This window comes from Culicoides brevitarsis, chromosome 3 (genome assembly GCF_036172545.1).
Source record: "Culicoides brevitarsis isolate CSIRO-B50_1 chromosome 3, AGI_CSIRO_Cbre_v1, whole genome shotgun sequence".
NCBI classification, from domain to species: Eukaryota; Metazoa; Arthropoda; class Insecta; order Diptera; family Ceratopogonidae; genus Culicoides; species Culicoides brevitarsis.
The window spans coordinates 29,545,160-29,566,532 of NC_087087.1; the positions used below are offsets into that span (position 1 = coordinate 29,545,160).

At 25.4% G+C, this 21,373-nt stretch overlaps 2 protein-coding genes across 3 annotated transcripts in view; one reads left to right on the forward strand and one right to left on the reverse strand.

The window, feature by feature from the left end:
- LOC134833686 (RNA-binding protein MEX3B) overlaps positions 1–6,566 on the reverse strand; it is a 33,118-nt gene extending 26,552 nt beyond the window's left edge. The window contains exon 1 of the mRNA XM_063848098.1: positions 5,841–6,566. Within this exon, the coding sequence (XP_063704168.1) occupies positions 5,841–6,210 (370 nt within the window). The 5' untranslated portion in view covers positions 6,211–6,566. The remainder of the gene's footprint in view (positions 1–5,840) is intronic.
- Positions 6,567–16,252: 9,686 nt separating this feature from the next.
- Positions 16,253–20,977, forward strand: LOC134833524 (fatty acyl-CoA reductase wat-like). 2 transcript variants are annotated; one of them, XM_063847859.1, is made up of 8 exons: positions 16,253–16,549; positions 18,018–18,203; positions 18,266–18,645; positions 18,706–18,851; positions 18,907–19,218; positions 19,282–19,404; positions 19,464–19,583; positions 20,342–20,977. In XM_063847859.1, the coding sequence occupies exons 1-8, from the start codon at positions 16,543–16,545 to the stop codon at positions 20,688–20,690; spliced, it is 1,623 nt and encodes a 540-aa protein (XP_063703929.1). In that variant the 5' UTR covers positions 16,253–16,542; the 3' UTR covers positions 20,691–20,977. The 2 variants fall into 2 exon arrangements, with proteins under 2 accessions (XP_063703929.1, XP_063703930.1); XM_063847860.1 differs by having other exon boundaries at positions 18,033–18,203.
- The last annotated feature ends 396 nt before the right edge of the window (positions 20,978–21,373 follow it).

Genomic DNA, 21,373 nt, shown 5'->3' on the forward strand with positions numbered 1-21,373 from the left:
ATCGATCATAATATATTTCGTACATTTTATTATCCTTATTATTACTTCGCATTCACGTGTACGACATACATTCCCACTTTTCTCCCCTATACAAAAAATTATCCACTTCACTTCTTACAAAGTAAATAGTTAGTATGTGCTTCTTTTTATGTACTCTACTCTCTCTCTGTGTGTATGTGACTGACTCTCTTTCGTCATATTTATGCATAAAAAAAAAACAAAGTTGGTGGTGAATTGAAAATATGTCACGACAATGTCGTATGTTTCTTACTGGTATGCGTGATGAAAACTACGAATTTCATGAACCACATGTTTTTTTTCTTACTTTGACTTGACTTGCATCGTCTTCGATGCCGGGCGCATGAAACAAAAGAACAGTTAGTCACAACAACAACAACGAGGAAAGGAGTGTAACGGTCCTTTTTCCTGTTCGTCTTGTATCAAGGTAACATTAACACATGTTCTTCTTTACACAACACAAGGGGAAGCGATTCTCTCACGGACCCGATTAAAAAATGGGCCAACAACACGTTTAAACAAGAATCAACTACCCGAAAAATTGTCCTTGACTTGAATGAAGTCTAACGCGTTATGAATATTCTCACGATTTCAAGTTCAATAGAAATTCGACTAGATTCGCAAAACGACAAAAATGTCCCAATATGTATATTAAATACTTTAAGACGTCATTGTTCAGAAATCCGTGGTACAATGACCGAAAAAAAAAATAATAAAAATTAAATTCATTATATTATTACCGCTCGATTCTGTTTGAAGATAGAAATGATTTCATATACACAAAATTTGAACTTTTTGAAGGTCTTTTTAGAGTTGAAACTTGCTTTACTTTTCGTTCGAACGTGTGTAAAAAAAAAAGATAATTTTTATTCTTTTTATAATTAAAAAAAAAATCTCAAATCTCTTTATCTTTGTTGTAAAGCAGGCAGAGACGAGGCAAAAAAAAACTTGCTTTGGTGGTGCGGTTTAAAACAGGGTAATTATAAAAATACGGATACCTGAATGGATTTTTTTTGCAAATCGTTTGCGAAATTGATTGAGACGATATTGGAGGCAACATTGTTGCCTTATATTTAATTGAATGTTTACTCGACAAACCGCAGATGATGATGACCTAGCAGAAAAAAAAGCAGATCGAAATCAATTTCTGTGTGTGCCAAAAATCTTATTGTTCAGTTTCCAAAAAAGAAACAATTTAATTTCCGTGAACAGTAATTATAATTATTTGCTTGTGTAACGATTTGACGTGAGTTGTGTGAATTGTGCGTAAATAAATGCGTAATGAATGGAATTTTGCACAGGAAATCGCTTTTTTGCTGTGAGGAGAGATCAAGGACCATCACGAGAGACGCAAGTTTATTTACGCAGCATACGCAAAAGATTTGCGGTTAAAGTCGAAGAAGGTCGTAGACGAAAATGATCTATTGTTTTAAATATTTTTTACTAATTTTTTTTTTGTGATTACAGAAAAAAAATGACACATGAAGGATTTGTTGCCCGGCTAATTTTTTAATGAGATGAAGGGCGAAAAGCCAGACATGAAATTTTTCAATTTTTTGCAACAAATTTGTGTGTTTTAAAAGATAATTTGAGGTAAGTAACTTACATTTAAAAAAAAAAAAATTTTTTCTACAGATTTAATATCAGGGTTGCCAAAAAATTACAAAAAAAATTGTAACCCTGATATACTTGAACTAAATTTGATTATATTTGATGCAAAATGAGATTTTCAGGAATTATTTTCCTATAAGTTTCAATTTGCATCAAAAACAATCAAATTTCGTTCAAGTACATCAGGGTTGCCAAAAAATGCAAAAAAATTTATATTTGAACCAAATTTGATTATTTTTGAGACAAAATGATATTTTTAGGGAATTTTTTCCTAAAACTCTCATTTTGTATCAAAAACAATCGAAAATCGTTCAGAAGGATATATAAGAGTTTCTTGCGATAATAGGCAACCCTGTTCTTAACATTACTTAACCCTATTTCAGCATTTCATCGAAAAATAAATGGTATGAGATTTTTTGATGGTTTTGTCTTATTTAGGTCTAAACTAATAATAAAAAACCTAAATTCAACATTTTGGAACAAGCTTTTGAGTTTTTAGAAAATTTTTAGTGGATTTAGGGTTACTCATTGGCATATCCAACCAAACTAAAATTGGGTAAAAACACTAAAGCTCATTCTAGAATTTTAATTCTAGGTTTTTTGGACTATTTTAGGCTTAAACTAAGACAAAAGTATCAAAAAATCTCATGCCATTTATTTTTCGATGAAATGCTATGATAGGTAATGTGAACAGGGTTGCCAAAAAATTACGAAAATTTTTTTATCTTTCTATATTTGAACTAAATTTGATTATTTTTGATGCAAAATAAGATTTATAAGAATTATTCTCTTAAATCTTTCATTTTGCATCAAAAACATTCAAATTTAGTTCAAGTATAGAAGGATACAAACATTTTTTTGCGATATTAGGCAACCCTGTTCTTATACTAAAGATGCAATAACTTATCAAAATCGTCAGTGACAAAACAAACCTTGCAAGTTAGCTTCTTTACTCACTTCTGAACAAACGAAAACTTGGCAATGAAGTTCTTTGAAAATCCAATTGAACCATCGAAAGATTCAACTTTAGAACTCCTTTCAAGCAACATAAATTTCATTATACACTTAATTCGTCGATCATGATCACCATCGCATTAAAAAGGAACGTAGTCCATAAGTCAATTGTTCCCGGATCGTGAGTAAAGTAACGAGAAGAAGTCAATGTTCTGAAAAAAACTTTTTTTTTCTCCAAGTTTCAAGTTTCACATACTACTACGTCGTTGGTAATAGTAATAATAACTCCATTCACCTCACTTTTTTTTTTTGCTTCAACTCTTCTTTTGTTCTGCATATACTTTTAATGTTCTACTATGTTCTACTATGTTATTATAATTGTTATTATTGGATCATTATACGCACCGCATGTACGCCGCTAACGACCCAACTACGCGATACGGGAAACTACCAGAACAACAAGGAATCGGAGAAACATCAAAATATAATTTAATAGAAAAAAAATGTACCTTAGCTTAGTAGTTTAGCTCAGCTCAACTACGGGATGGAGTAGATTGGATATGGTTGGTATGCGAAATGCGGAGTACGAAGCACGACGACGAGAATGACCTTGCTTGAGATTATTCAACTGCTTTGATGATGACGATCAAGATCTCTCGTTGTATACTTTTTTTTTACAAATAATAACAAACAATGTGGATACTATTTTCTTCGTGCCTCCATATAGAGCTTTGGTAGAACATGAAGAATAGACAATAAATATTATGTAAAATTATTCTTATATTCACCATGCATGAAATAATGAGTTCAGGTAAAAATTCCATTAAAATGAAAGTCAGTTTTTGCAAAAAAAAATTTTTTTTCATACTTCCTCTTCTCTTTTTTTTCAGAGGTTTTAAAGAAATTCAGATTTCAGGATCTAAGGTAAAAGGAAGATAAATGTACATCCTGCCCACCCCAATTGATGCACAAATCTGCACTTTTTTTCGATGACTATACATTGTGTCGTGTATAAATATTTATTTACATTCAATTCTTGGTAGAGACCTTTTTCTGTGTTCTTCTTCGTCGTCTTCTCTTACTTATTAATGTGTTGTCGTCGTCAATTCTCATATTCTGGATAAATGTACACATGACATGTATTTAATACATAAGGTAACAGCTGTGATATTCACTTTTATGTATTTTATTTCGTGTATGCCTTCTCAAGTAAAAGTACATCGTGCACTGTGAAGGAAGTTGCACTTTTTTTATTGCCTGTAACATGTTCAGTAGTGCATTTAATATTAATGCTTGTAAGAAAAATCTTGGGGACCAGACACAAAACATGCTTAATCCTGTTTTCGACAAATACAAAGATTAACAAAAAATGACGATGATGATTATTTACTTTGCAAAAAGCTTGACAAATAAACATAATTGGACAATTTTTTTTTCTTCTTCGTTGCGAAAAAAAATAACCAGAAGAGAAATGACGAGGATTGTCATGCCATGCGGCAAGCGGCAGTCATTTCATTTCGCACAAAGCACATGGTTCATAAAACAATCCATGATCAGACACAACACATCATTCATTATTATTATTGTTATTATTATTCTGTACACAGGCACAGAAATACATTGTGTATAAATTTATTTATTTGTATCAAAAAATTTTCGTATTAGTCAGTCGAGTGCATGTAATTTTTTTTTGTCTCACAAAACATACATATAAATATTTACTGTCGAATGGTGTCGCATTAAAATTTCTGTAGAGGGCGCTTTTGATTTTGCAGCGCCTCTCGATATTTGCGGCTATTTTATCGAACTAACTTTTTTACGATTTTTCATATTTTTAGTCGTAAAAACTTAAATATTTTTTAAAAAATTCATCTAAAAATCAAAAATTACAAATTTTTCTTCAAAATATTTAAATTTCAATTAAACCCAAATTAAACTTAAGAAAAAAAATTTTTTTGGAGGGGAAAATGTTTTTTTTTGGCACCTCCATGTCATGGTAAATAATTTTATTGAAAGAAAAAAAAGCATCAAAAAAATTTCCATACATATAAATATTTACTGTCGAATGGTGTTGCATTAAAATTTTTGTAGAGGGCGCTTTTATCGTTTTTAAATTTTTCCTTATTTTTTATTTAAAAATTTAATTTTTTTAAATATTTACAAACAAAAGAAATATTTTCAAATTTTTCTTTAAAATTTTTAACTGAAAATGTGTTAAAATTTTATAGAGGGCGCTTCTCAAAATTTGTAGCTATTTTTTTAGATCTAACTTCTTTTGTATTTATTTTTTTATATTTTTCATCAGAAAATATTTTTTTTTAAATTTTATAAACAAAAAAAATGTGTTAAAATTTTATAGAGAGCGCTTTTGTCGTTTTTACAGCGCCTCTCGAAATTTGCGGCTATTTTTTCGAATTAACTTTTTTGTGATTTTTCATGTTTTTAGTTTTTAAAAATTAATTTTTTAAATAATTTTAAACAAAAAAAAATATTTTAGAATTTTTCTTTAAAATTTTTAACTGAGAATGTGTCAAAATTTTATAGAGGGCGCTTCTCAAAATTTGCGGCTATTTTTTTTAGATCTAACTTCTTTTGTATTTATTTTTTTATATTTTTCATCAGAAAATATTTTTTTTTTAAATTTTATAAACAAAAAAAATGTGTTAAAATTTTATAGAGGGCGCTTTTGTCGTTTTTACAGCGCCTCTCAAATTTTGAGGCTAATTTTTCGAACTAACTTTTTTATATTTTTTTCTTATAAATTTTTTCTCATAAAATTATTTTTTTTTAAATATTTGTTAACAAAAAAAATTTTTTCGAATTTTTCTTCAAAATTTCAAACTGGATGTTTTTTTGTATTTTTTTAGGGGGGAAAAAATTTTTTTTTGGCACCCCATGTCATGGTAAATAATTTTATTGAAAGAAAAAAAAATCATCAAAAAAATTTCCAGACAAAGAAATTATGTGCTAAAATGTGTAGATATAGAAAAAAATAAGAAAAGAAAGACACACGAGAGTAGAACAGCTGTACAGTTGCAACAAAACCAAATATTTTGTGTGTCGTACATACATTGAATTATATAAATTTTATAGATTTTGCACACACGAGTGAACGAACGACTATCGAATAGTTTTGCAACAAACCACGTGTTTTTCACAATTTTATCAAAAAAATCACAGACAGCACACAAATCTCGTTTTCAACGAAAAGACAAATTTTTAGCTTAACGTTATGAACCAGAAAAAAAGACACCTACCTTGACGTCCAACAATTTCAGCGACATGCTCGGAGCTGGGCACCGGAACACATTCCGTCATATTCTGTGACTTTTTGCGCGTATCATCGAGTCCATTGCCACCCATGAGTGCCGAAAAGGCATTTAAGCTGCTCATCATGTTCGGGCTTCCCATGCCCGAGGACTGATGATGATTATTGGCAGCCATCAAGCTATCCATGCCGTTACCCGACATAGGGTCGTTGAAATTCAGCATTGTCAGTTCCAAGGCAAGTTCGAGAGCACGTTTTTCCTCGAGCGATTGACCGGCAGCGACGCCGCCATTTCCCAAACTGCTTGGATTCAGTAAATTTGACACGGGATTCGATAATTCGGAAAAGAGAGCCGACATTTTGTGTGTGTTTGTTTTTGTTTTTTTTTTTTATTTTTCACTAGCACTGCACGTTCGCCGGTATTTTCTAATTAAATTTTGTTTTTGTCTGTTCTGTTCTGTAACTTTGTTTTTTTTTTCTTCTTTTCTTTCTATGCACAGGTTTTCATGTGAGTCCGAGATGCACACACGACTGTAGAAAATCTAATTTTAACACCAAAAACAACCAAAACAATGATCTTTCTAGCGAAGAGATGGAATTCTCTTGAAAATCTCTGTATTTGTCTCTATGTAAGCTCTACAAATGTGTAAGTAGTAGATGATGAGTAATAATAATTTAAATATGATTTTTATTTTATTTTAATTTTTTTTCTGTTAAAAACACTCACGTTACACGTTTTATTGCTCTTATTTTGTTTATTATTACTATAATTATTTATTTATATGCACAAATTGTTCTTTTCACTTTTTTTAATTTTTTTTCTTCGTAGAAGACTTTTCAAAAGTCCCTTTTTAATTTATTTTTATTTATTTACTGCTCTAAAACAATAAAAAATTTATATTATTGCATCACTGTTTTTTCCTTCATTTATTTACGATAATTTTTATTTTTTATTATTATTATGAGTGTAATTGTCCATAAAATCAATTAAATTTATTTATTTAATTTTTCAACTTTTTTCCGTTTTTATTTAGTTATTTATTATTAATATTGCAAAGAAGTCTTAATGTTGTCTGAAAAGAAAATAAGAAATAATTGGGTTCAGATGTTAATATAATACGAAATAAATCCGGTCGAGAAAAGTGCTCCATGTGTTGTCGCAAATAAATAAATGACAGAAAAAAGACAAATAAAATTTTATAAGAACTTGCCTTGTGATTTGATCTAAAACACACACGTTTCCTGTTTGCTTCACGAATTTTATTCTATTATTTTTAATTTTTTGTTGATGTCTTATTAAACTCACTTTTAAGTATTTTTTTTTTATTAAATTTATTTTAATTTATTTATTTTTATTTTAAATTAAAACTAGAGAGCTCTTTAACTGCTACGTTCAACGATATTTTGTGTAATGAACTTTTAAACTTCTGCTCGAGAGTTTCATGTCCCTAAAATTCTGTATCACACCAATACATGCAAAGGGAGAGTTTTATTCTACATGGGTTCGTACGAGTAGCGACGAAGTTTTGATGGAAGTTGACTTTGGTTTCGGTACCAAAAAATTTTTTGTATGTAAGATTTTTTTTTTATTAATTATTTAATTTAATTTAATTTTATTTATTAATTATTTTTTAATTAATTTTTTGACTCATTTTGTAAATTTTTTTATTTCAGGAATTTTCATAAGGTAAAAATATTGTCAAAAAATAATCGAGCAATTTTTTACCAAATTTTTTACCAAACAATTTGGTTCGAAAAATGATGTTTATGAAATAATAGCTATAAAGCAAAAAAGTTCGAACTCGATGGGATGCACTTTAACTAATTGGAATTAAAAATTTTGACTGAAAGAATAAGGATATTATAGAAAAATGTCCAATTCGGTATGAAATTAATGTCGTTCAAGTATAGAATTATGTCGATTTCAAAGCAAAATACACGTGGCTTGCTACCGCAGTACCTGAACGATTTTTTCACGACTGTAAACGAAGCGCAACCTTATTCCCTCCGAAATAGAAACGACTTGCGCCCTCCATCTTTACAAAATGCAGCAACGCAAAATTCGCTAATATACAAAGGGGCATTGCTCTTTAATGAAATGGCAAGAAAAGTGAAAACTGATACTGAAATTAGTGAATTTAAGAAAGAGCTAGAAAAATTATATGTGATATTGATGCATGAAGTAAAAAATGAGTGACAAAGTGACTCAAGAATAGAAAAATTATAGCAATTGACTCAAATCATCGCTTTATGGAAAATAGCACAACAACAACGTGAAAAGTTCGAAAAAATTATCAGAAAATCCAACTAAAGAAAATTCGGTTCAAAAAAAGAACATTTTTAAGAATAAGATAGCCTTCAAAATTTTCATAGTAATAATAGAAATTTTTTAATAACTTTTCATAAAAAAGGTTTCAACCTTGTATAAATTTTTTTTAAAAATTCATTTAAAACATAAGTTTTATAATATTTATAAATTTTAAAACTTGCTGAATTTAGCTAAACTCCAAACAAAGCCAAATTGTGCAAAACCACGTGTTTTTAATACAATTTGCACAATTATTTCTCACCCCATAGAAATTCGCCCAATTGCCACAAACGCTAATTCACGCGTCTTATATACTCACACGCACACACCCTCACGTCAATTATGTACGACAATCACATTGTTTTGTATATGAAAAAAGCCGTATATATAAAAGTCGGAATCTCTTACTCTCTCTCGCACTTTTGCTGTGTACGACACTCCACATTGTTTATTTACAATTTCTATGAATGTACCTTTCGGTCGTGCCTCGTACATACATATATTAAGTATTGTCGTAGTCTTGTCGTGGAATATAGTTTTTTTTTTATGTTTTAACCGGGACACGAGGTTCAACTTTATTTTCCGCAGCAGAACACACACACAACCAGACTCGGAAATAAAAATTGAATGCATTTATAATTAAGGGGGATGCAAGTCTCTTCTTCTTTTATTTTCTTTTTTTTTATTTCTCGTTCTGTTCTGTCTTCCATTGTTTTTCATTTCAAATATTCATCGGAATTTGCAAGGAATTCTTTTTCCGATTTAATTTGACTTATCGTCAACACCTGATTTAGATAACAACCATTAATCTTTTAATCCCGTTGTCGTCTTTTTCCTTTTTATCGGAAAACGTGTAGAAATATGCAACATTTTTGCAATACACACGTGCTGCCATTTACATGCAAAAATGGAAGAAAGCAAAAAAGGGGATGCTCTCGAGGGAATATAGCGAGAAAAATGTATATAAAAGAGGATGACATTTAATTTTTTTGCAGATGTGAAGAGGGAATGAATTAGATGTCTTTTTGGCAAATTCACAAAAATATCACAGGGAAATGAATGACAGACTTTTCTATTAATGAAATTTATGACAAAATGAAAAAATATCCCTTATGAAGGGTGAATGTTAACGAAGGGATTTCAAGTTTAGCACATGATTTTAGTACTTGGAGTTTGTGTCTTGGATAAAATTCAAAAAAATGGCAGTTAAGAAATGACTTTCAGTTACGAGCCTCATATGTAACATAAATTGAATTAGTATGAAGGCGAGTTTCTGCGACATTGCATTTTCATGTGGATTTCATGCGGAATTCCGTACCGTTATCAGATAATAAATAGGAACGTTAAATTAATTAAATTTTTGATATATTTTTTTTTATTCTGAATGAATAAAATCTTAACAGAAAATTTTATTTAAAAAAAATTTTTATAATTATTTTAATTAAATTAATTTAAATTTTTTATATTATAATTTTTATAATTATAAGAAATAAAATAAAAAATAGAAAAACTAATTGGTCTTAATATCTTAAAAAAAAAAAAAATTAAATAAATAAATGAAATGTAAAATAAAAAAAAATAAATTAAAGGAAATTTTTATTTCATATTCAACCATTTTATTGAAAAAAATTGCTAAAAAATTTAAATTGAAAAAAAATTCGTTTAATTATTTTATTTAATTTTTCAAACGATATAAAGACCAATCATTTTTTTATTTATTATTCTTGACTTTTTTGTATTTCAAAAATATTTATTTTCTAAATAAAAAAAAATAAAATAAAAAAATAATTAAAATTAATCAAAAATTAAATTAAAGTAATAATGAAAATTATTTTTATTAATTATTTATTATTATTTTTTATTTTATTTCTAATTGGTTTTTTATTTAAAAAAAAATAAATGAATATTTTTTTTATTATTTAATTAATTTAATTTATTTTTTTTATTTAAAAAAACTATCTAAAAAATAAAAAAAATAAATTGAAGAATTTTCAAAATAAATATTTTTTTCAATTAAAAATTTTATAAAATTGAACCTTAAATTATTCAAAACATATTTTTGTAAAACATAATAGATTTAAAATAATTATTTTTTTTAAATTTTATCTAATATTTATTTAAAAAAAATAATTAAAAAAAAAATTTTTTTTTAAATAAATAAAAGAATTTTCAAAATAATTATTTTAAAAATATAATTTAAATAAAATTACTCGTGAAATTAATTTGATTTTTTTTCTAAACAAAAAAAAAATGCAAAATCTCGTCAAAAGTTAAATATTTTCACATTTCACGTCATAAGTTAAAAATTATACTTCAAACAACAATTTCAATTCTTCGGAGAAATTTCATTTTTTTAGCAATTGACTCATTGTTACCGTTAATTTTCAACTCAAACACGCATTGCTTATCCAAAAAATCAACAACATCCAAAATAAGGGCAATCGATGATAATTTTTTTTCGAAATTTCGACCAAATTCATCTCTTAAAAACCTTAAGTTCAAGGTGACACCGTCAATCTACTTATTTTTTCTACCTACGCTTCATGTGTAAATAAACAAACCCATCGGGTTCATCGTCTTTTATAACACAGTTTTTATGTTAATCAACTGAAATGCATCACGTCGTCGATGTTTTTGTTGTGATCGCGGCCTTCATGAATGACGAAATACAAAACATAACAAAATTAAAATTTTTTGAAAGCGATTTAATTATTTTTTAAACCAGAATTATCCTTAAAATTTATTTCAATTAATCCAAACCAAGCAATTAAATTTAAATTTACAGAAATTTTGAACATAAAACCGCCTTTTTTGTACGAAATGCGGTAAAAAAAACCTACACAAAAAAAATCCGATTAATTTTTTTTTCTTTATCACAACACATCGCATTCCAGATTCACGCTCAAACAACAAAAAAATTGTCAATAGAACGTCGACTATGAGTGATATGTGACAACGATTTCTCGCATAAGTATCCCCACTTATTCATAAATGCAACAATTCACGGTCTCTCCGTATCATATGCCACTCGTGCCGTACGTATTATAAAAGAAATTACACGAAAAAAAATAAATTTTTGGAGATACCTCGACATTTCGAGCGTTTTATATGTAGTGAAAACATTTTTATTCAACTTCCAGTTGCGGGCAAGATTTCGTGGAGTTAACATCGAAAAAAAAATCGATTAAAAAATTAAGGAATTTTTTTTTTATTTTTTTGGACTAGACAACTATTGTTATTATTACCTCATAAAGGTGTGAAAAATGAAAGCAAATTAGCATAAAATTCATCAAATCTCGTAAAATTCATGTTTACACAAAATTTAAAAAAAAATGTAACGTAATAAAAATGATCCCGAATGATCTGCCAAAAAAAAAAATTATGCAATAATTAAAATAAAATTTAATTGTTCGTTATTTGTGCATTATTTTGCTCTAATTGTAATTTCACAATTGAAAAAAAATTATTTTGAGTGAATTTTTGACATCAATTAACAAAAAAAGTACAAAAAATCGGTTACGTGATGCAACTTATGCATTGAATGAAATCGAATGGCGTACAAGCCCAACTACGCCGAATGTAGTGAAATTTGTGTAAATACATTACCAACAGCAAATAAGATAAATAAATGAATGAAAGAAGGAACATAACCGAAAAAAAAGTTGTTGCGCCGAATATTCATGGAGCAGACATTATGTAACATGCCAGCGATATGTTTTTTTTTATTTCGCGAATATAAATGAAGAAAGAAATGAAAATGAGAGTAATATTCAAAAAATAAAAAAAAAGTGTACAGATTACATCCGATATACGAAAAAAAAGTGAAGTAAGATGTAAGGCACAAAAAAAAAATTTAAAAAAATTTAATAGTGATTTGTTTACGATAATAGGGTGTGTCATAAAGGTTTTTGATAGTTTTTTTTTTGCTGCAATGAACTTCGACTTTTTTTTTTGTGAGAAGAAGTACAAGGATATGTTTTATTGGCGACATTGACATCTAAGTTAAAGTTTAGGGGAAAGAAAATGGGTCAAGAACGATTTTTTTTAAATTTTCTGTTTATAAAAAATAGAAAAAATTAATTAAAATTAATTAATTAATTAAAAAAATTAAAAAAAATAGAAATTTAATTACTTTGTTTTTTAATGAAATATTTAAGAAATTAAAAAATTAAATGAAAAATCACATTAAAAAATTAAAAAAAAAAAATTTTAAATTTATAGAAATAAGGAAGTGAAAAATATTTCATTCAAATTATTTGAAAAAAAAAATATTATAAAAAATTTAAAAAATTAAAACAAAAAAAAAATTAAATTTAAAACAATTAAAAATACAAATAAATAAATTAAAAATAATTAATTTAAATAAATTTATTAATTAATTATTTATCAATAAATAAAATTAACAACTAAATTTAAATAAAAAAAAATAAGAATTTTCGATACAAATTCAAAATAATTTTTAAAAAATATGAAAAATAATTTTTTTTTTCATTGGGTGAAAATATTTGCACTTAAAAATCTTTTGTGCACAAAAATATAAAAAATAAATTTTTATTCAAAAAACTTATTCTCAATATAATATAATTAAAAAAAAAATAAATAATATTGATTTATTAAATTAATTTACAAAAAAATAATAATTCTTATCTTGATTGGTATAATAATTTTTTTTTATTAAATTTGACAATTTTTTCTATAGATTTCGGCCAAAAATTCTTTGGTTTGAAAAAATTTTTGTAGCTTTATCGTTTCATTAATTTTAATTATTTTTAAAAATTTAATAGAAATTTTTTTTTTTAATTTTAATTTTTTATTAAATTAATTTTTTCGTTTTATTTAAGCTTTATCCTTTTATTTTTATTATTTTTAAATAGGTTCATTTGTTTTTTTTTTATTTTATTTTATTTTTTTAATATTTACTTATTTTTTATCTTCAATTTTTGAAAAAAATGCAAATTTTGCTGAAAAATATTTTTAACTTTTATTTAAAAAAAAAATAAAATTTAAAAAACAAAATTTAAAAATTTATAAAATAAAAAATAAAATAAAATTTTGAACAAAAATCTTTAAAAAAAATTTTTTACAGGATTTATTCCTTTTAAAAAAATATGGAGACGCCTTGTCTTGTAATTTCTTATCAATTTCCTACTTTTCGCAATAAAATCTCATCAAAATTCCTGCCGTTGACGCAATTTACTAAAATTTTCTTATCTATCTTCGATAAAAACTGCCAGATAAGCTCTAAATTGCATAGAAACCCAAAGTTTATTCACCTCGGTCGCTTAACAAATGCACATTATTTGTACACGAGCCACTTATCCGAATCTCCGAAAATCTCATTTTCAATTCAACTTTCAATTTTTTTCGTGTTGATTTGTTTTTCGTGTGATTTTTTTTTGTTGTTGTTACTCTTCCAACGACAAACACAGCTACGCATAATAAGATGCTTCCGTTTAATTTATTTATTTCTCGCGCTGCTCGAGATGGAAGTCGCCCGCACACACAACAACAACAAAAAACGATCACGAACTCATCGCAGGCGCGTTTTTCGTTACAAAAAAAAAATTTTATCGGTCGATGATTATTCAATAATGTCTCGAATCGTCCGCCTAGTTCCGTATTTGACGCAGATTCGACGCATAATTAATGAGTTTTTATGGTTTTCACCGAAAATGCGTCTCAAAAAAAAAAAGAAAGAAAAAAATTTGAACAAATATTTCGCAATTGAATTTCTCATGTAACTTACTTTTTTTTTCGCTGCTCGTACAAACAACGGCATCCCACAATAAATAATGCGGGCCAGCTAGGTACAAATAACAGTTTAGTGCTGTGTGTGAAATGTGATGTAATAATGATTATTTTTTCATTTTTAATATTATAAAATTTATCTGAAAGTAAAGGTTTTTTATTATTTTTTGGACAATTCGTGAATTTTTTTATTTCTTTTTTTTTTTGCCACATTTTTTATTTTGATAAATTTGTTTTCAACAACTTTTTTTTTGAGTCGTGAGACCTTGGACAAAGTGTTTGACCTCAATCTGTGGCAAAATTGGTTAATCAACAAAAAATGAGGCACGTTGAGAATAGAATAGTGCGAAGTTTAGAAGTGAAAAAAAAATACAGGAAGCATTTTTGTATGTTTCTCGTCTTTGAAGATTTAAAAAAATTATTTTTTAAGAAAAAAAAAAATAAAAATAGATTTTAAAATTTTTTTATTGATTTTAACTACATAATACATATTTAACAAAAAAAAATAATTTTTTCATCTGTTTTTTTTTATAATTAAAAATTAGTTAAAAATATGAAAAATTCTAAAATTAAAAAAAAATAATAATTTAATGTCAAGGTCATTCAAGGTCATAGAAACAAAAAAAAACAGAATATATATTTTTTGTTGTATGTATAAAAAAATTAGGAGTTTATATGCTTAAAAATAAATTTCTAACAAATAAAATCGAGAATAAAATACTTTTTAAATTTTTTTTTTAAATTAAATTTAATTTATTTAATTAAATATAAATATTAAAAATTAATTAAATATTAATTTTAAAAATTAATTTAATATTAATTAATTAATTTTGATTCATTATAAATTAGAAATAAATGAAATTTATTTTTTTTAAGAAAAAATTATTAGATTAAGTTAGAAAAAAATATATGAAAAAAAATATTTATTTTAAAAATTTAATTAAAATTTAAAAAAAATTTGTATTTAATTTTAATACTTTAATAATTTTTTTTAATTTTAATAAAATTTTTGAATATTTTGAAAAATAAATTTTATGTATAACTTATTCTAAAAAATTTTTCTTAAAAAAAAATAAATTTCATTTATTTCTAATTTTTTCTAATTTATAATTAATCAAAATTAATTAATTAATATTATATTAAAATAATTTTTAATTAAATAAATTAAATTTAATAATTATATATTAATTCTATTAAATTAAATATTTTTTATAATTATTAAAATTCATCAATAAATTAATTTATTTTTAATTTTTTAATTTTAAATTAATTTTCTATTTTATTAATTTATATTAATTTTTAAAAAATTAATAAAATAAAAAAAAAATTATTAAAAATTTTAGAAAAATCCTCTTTAATCCTTGACAATAAAATTTTATCGGTCAACAACCTCTTTTATTTTTTTTTTTTACAAAAACCTTCAATAACTCATCAATAAAAAATATGTTGCTTTCTAGATTCGCCATCAAAAGCAATTGAATGCCAAATTCAGACAAAAAATTAGCATTCATATAGTGCGTGCCCCACAATTCCTAAAATAAAATTCGTACCGTAATTAATCGAAGATGCATTATTCATTGTATTCCATACACTTTCCAAACATTGTTGTCGACATGAATTGACGTGCTGCGGTAAAGTGGTTTGCGATAAGCAGCTTGTTAACAAAATTCAATGAATTTATTCCGGTTTGCAATTTTTTTTCTTGCATTTCGGATACAAATTCGAGTGGAATTTTGCTCGACACGAAAAAAGCAAATAAATCCAATGACGAACATTGTTTGACTAGACACCACTTTGTCCTTATCTTTCACTACTGTTCGAGTGCGCTTTTAAATTAATTAAAGGCAAGATAAATATTCGCGTGACATTTAGCGAGAATTTAAATTTTCCGTGGTTTTTTGAATTTCTTCGATGCTGACGCTTCACGAAGATATTTCAAGAGCCAACATTGCACAATAAATCTCTTTGCACTTGCAATTTACGCAAATAAATCAAATATTGTATTGTAATAAAGTCAATATTGGATCTTAGTGTCATCATCCATCCATCAGCATCATCCGCAACGCAAGGTTTCGCTTTTTTTTCGGAAATCACGATGAATCAAAATCCAAATAAAATCTCGAGTACCGAGTACTCAAAAAGTCTCACGTGTCGGAAACTTTTTTTTTTGCCTTATCGATAAAAGTGCGTTTTAATCAGTTTGCCGGCTTTCCTTAGCCGATGCAACACGCGTTCCTACATGCAACGACGACGAGTAGTTTTGTGTAAACATGAAAAATATACAACGAGCGATAACGTTTAAATAAAACTGAGAATTCTTGTCTTCAACAGAATCAATCTGGAATTGGATGTCAAGGGAGCAACAAGGGACTGATACGGATATAAATAGTGAAATTTGTGAAAAATAAATTAAAAGAACAAATAAAAAATATTAATATTAATAATAAAAAAAATAAACCAAAAAAAATAAATAATTGTAAATAAATAAATATGTTAACGTGAAAAAAATATTAAATATAAAAAAAAAAATATTGACCAAAAATTGAAAGTGAATTTTAATAAGAATTAATTACAAATTTTATAATAATAAATTATTAAAAATTACAAAATATATCAAAATAAGTGAGAAATAAATATGCCAGGTGTGTAAATTATTTTTATTTTATTTTTTTGGAAAAGTAGGCGTGCACATAAATTTTTGTTGTCAAATTAAAAAAAAAAAACAAACAATTAAAATTTAAAATAGAAAATTAAATTAAATTAAATAAATATTATAATTGAATTAAAACCTTCAATTATTAAGTAATTTTTTTGAATATTTTTAAATATTTTCAATTTAATTAATATTTTTAATTATTAATATATATAATTAAAAAAAACTGAGAAATCATAAATTTTTTTTTTGCTCAATATACAGTTAAATTTATTATTTTTAATTAATTATTTAATGATATTATTATTTTAAATTTATTTATGAATTTTATATTTTGTCCAAAAAATTCAGGGGGAAAAATAAAAATTAAATATAAAATACAAATATTTTTGACATATTTTGGAATTTTTATATTAAAAAATTATGAAAAATTACTGTTTATGGTAAAATTATACAAAAAACTAACGAAATTTGCTTAATTACGACATTTTCTATTGAAATGTTAAAAAACATTTTTTTGAAAATCACGTGACCAAAATTATTTTTTTTCAAAAATTTTTATTTTGGGAGATTTTGTTAATTTTTCTTTACTTTTAAGTTCAAATTTTAAAATAATATAAACTAAAATTAAATAAATGTTAAGAATCAACTTTTAACGTCTAAAAACGTTAAAAATTACAAAAAAAATATTCAAAAATATTTACCCCCCCCTCTCGACAAAATCCTCATGGGACAAAAAATGAAAATATTAAATTTATTCGCCTAAGTTATTTTAAATTTATTTATAAAATTTTATATTTTTATTATTCAGTTTAATTTAAATATTATTTTTTTTTAAATATCATAATATTTCATTGAATTCTATTTTTTTTTTTTATTAATTAATATAATTTTAAATTAATTAAATTAAATATTAATAAATTTATAATTTTTTATTTATTAATTAATTATACCTACTACAAAAAAAAATAATAAATAGGTACATGGAAAGAAAAATAAATTAAATTTATTATTATTCTATCATTATTTTTAATATATTTTTATTGAAAAAAAATATATAAAAAATTATAAAAATAAAAAAAACATTTAAATATAAAATAATTTTAAATATTTTTTTTATTTTATTAAATAATTTTTTATTAAAAAAAATTTTTATTAATTTTTTGTAACAATTTTTCGTAAAACCATTAAAATAAATTATTTAATTTTAATTATTTTTATATTATTATTTATTTTTTTATTTTATTTTATTTTTTTTATAACGACAAAGGAAAAAAATTATAAAAAAAATTAAATACATAAAATACCTATAAAAAATAAAAATAATTTTAATTTATTTTAAAAAATTGAATTAAATTTTAAAATATTAATTTGACAAACATCAAACGTGCTCTTTATATGAAAAAAATATAATTAAAATCCATTTTTTTATTTAAATTCCATCCATTTCATCATAGACGAACTTTTTCCAGATCAAATAAAGATGGATGTTGTGAACAAATGCGCTTCTACCGACAACGACATGTCTCACTCCAACCGGTTATCGTCTTTCTCGAGTCTCACAAGCAACATGTCACACCTCAAACTGACGGAACTTCAGCGTTTTTACACCGGAGCCAATATTTTTATCACTGGAGGCACAGGTAATTCTTACTGAAGCTAAAAAAAATACAATTTTGTCATAAAAAATATTAAAAAATTTTAGGATTCATGGGAAAAATGTTGCTCGAGAAGCTCCTTCGCACATGCACGGGCATCGAAAACATCTACTTGCTCATAAGACCGAAGAAAAATAAGGATATTCACACGCGAATAGACGAGCTCTTTGACGATTTGCTCTTTGAGAAGCTGAAAAACGAAGTGCCCAAGTTTCGTCACAAATTGGTAGCCATAAACGGGGATTGCGGGCAAGCGGGACTCGGAATTAGCTTGACAGACCGACAAACATTGATGCAAAACGTGAATATTGTCATTCATGCCGCCGCTACGGTGAGATTTGATGAAAAGCTCAAGTTGGCAATTAGTATAAATGTTCACGGGACGAAAGATATTTTAAGTTTGTGCAACGAAATGAAGCATTTGAAGGTAAATTCTTCATTTTTTTCACGTCAAAAGTGATTTTTTACATTTTTTTTTCGATTTCAGTCGGTAATTCATGTGTCAACAGCATATTCCAATTGTCATTTGCGTCACATTGAAGAAAAATTCTACCAATATCCCATTCAAATCGACGATTTAGAGAACCTCGTTGAGAAATTCGACGACGAAGCTCTTGCGGAATTGACGCCACGGTAAGTTCTGACCTAAAATTAAAGAAAAAATTAATTGAAAAATTTTTTTTCGTAGAATTTTAGGAAATTGGCCCAACACATATGCCTTCACGAAAGCCCTTGCCGAAGATGTTGTCCGTAGAAATTGCAAAAAGCTCCCTCTGGGCATCTTCAGACCCGCAATTGTCACGTCATCCGCCAAGGAGCCCGTTATCGGGTGGATCGACAACCTCTATGGACCAACGGGAGTCGTTGCCGGAGCCGGCACTGGCATTCTTCGGACCATGCATTGTGACAAAGACATAAATGCGAATATTGTGCCCGTGGATTATACCGTAAATGCGCTAATTGCGAGTGTTTGGGATGTCGCCAAGGCTCACGAGAAGCAGTAAGTGACGAATTTTCTTTAAAAAAATGATGAAATTTTATAATTTTTTTTTTGCTTTGACAGTCCTGCCGAAGAGATTCCAATTTACAATTATGTGTCATCCGTCGAAAATCCCATCACGTGGGGCGACTTTACAGACTTGAACATCAATTACGGGTTTGAATTTCCATTTTCAAGTGCCATTTGGTAAGAAATTCCGCGGTACACGTGATCGAAGTGTGACTTGATTTGTTTATTTTTTTCAGGTACCTCTCTTTTCGCATGCATCGAAGTGCTGCCATCAACAGTTTGTACATGTTATTTTTGCATTTTTTGCCTGCTTTGTTGATTGATTCGTTGGCCATGATTGTGGGACAGAAACCGAGGTAAAAAAAAAATTAAAATTAATTAATTAAATTATTTAGTTAGGTATTTTTTTTTTATTTTATTTATTTTTTTTTATTTTATTTATTTTTTTGATTTTATTTAAAAAAAATATTTTAAAATCAATTTTATATTATTTTTTTAAAAATTTTTTATTATATTTTTAATTTAATTAATTTAAATAAATTATTTAAATAATTATTTAAAAAAAATAATAAATTTAAAAAAAATTAAATGAATAACTTAATTAATTAAAGTTATTTATTTAATTATTTTTTATTTTATTTAAAAAATTTTTTGAATTTTTTTTAAATTAAATTTTTTTTTATTCAAAATTTAAAAAAGAAATAATTTTTAATTTTTTAATCATATTTTATTATCATCTTAAAAAAAACTTCAAAAAAATTAATTATTTAAATTAATTATTATTATTTTTTAATTAATAAAAAAAATATGTAAGATATAATTAAAAATTGGTAATATTACAAAAAAATAAAATAATATAAAAAAAATTAAATAAATAAATATAGTTCATTTAAAATTAAAAATTTTTTTTTTTAAATATTTATTATATTTTTTGTCATTTTAAAAATTATTTCTTTAAAAATTGATTAAATATATTTTTTTTCAAAAATTCAATTTTTTATTAGAAATTAATTTTCCAAATTTAATTAAATTTTAATGTAAAATTCTAATTAAATTTAATTTTAAAATTATTTTTTTAAAGCAACAAAATCAATTAAAAATATATATTTTTCAGACTCTTAAAAATCTACAAAAAAGTCCACAAATTCTCCAACGTAATCTCCTTTTTCTGCACCAACGAATGGGTCTTCACGAACAACAATGTGCAAAAATTGTGGCTCAAACTCGACGAAAGTGACCAAAAACTCTTCGATTTCAACTTGAAAGGTCTCGATTGGTTCGAATATCTTCGTTATTACATCCGTGGCATGCGCGTTTATCTCATGAAGGACGACTTATCCACGCTAGAGGCCTCAAAACGGAAATGGAATCGCTTTTACTGGTTACATCAACTCCTAAAACTATTCTTGGCGGCAACCGCTTTATATTTCGTCGGCACACTCGTGTATAATTTTAGTCATTAATTACGTGTCTTGTAAAAAAAAAATAATTTAGAAATTAATTTTGTTTTTTTTTTGTGCGTTTTTGAATTTAGACATAATTAAATATTTTTTAATTATTTTTTAAGATAACGAAGTATTTGATATTTTTATAGGTTTCTAGCTTTATAATCGAATAATTTTATTATAATAATAAAAATATTTCAATTTTTTCTGTTATTATTTTGTAACATATATAAATCATGTAAAAATATATAAATAATATAATTAATTATAAAAATAAATAAAAAAAATATTATTTCAAAAAAAAATTTTTTTTTAACTTACCTGACCTTATAAATTTTTATAGAATAAAAAAAACAATTTTTTTTTTCCATTAATGAAATTTTAAATATTTATTTTTCAAATATGTAATAATCGTTACAGGGTGATTATTTTTTACTCATTCCGGTGAAAATTTGTTATTATATTTATTATTTAGAACCTCAACTATTTCTTTATTTTATAGAAAAAGAAACATCTAACAACGTGTCGTTGCAAAATTTCCTTTTTCCCTAAAATAACCAAATTTTTTTTTACAAGAAATGCACTTTTTTTAGGTTTCATTCTTTTTTTTTAATATTAAAATATTTTATTTATTTTTTTAAAAAGACCACCGTGTTTATTTTTTTTTATGAAGACTTTTCTCTCAAATATTATTTTTAAAT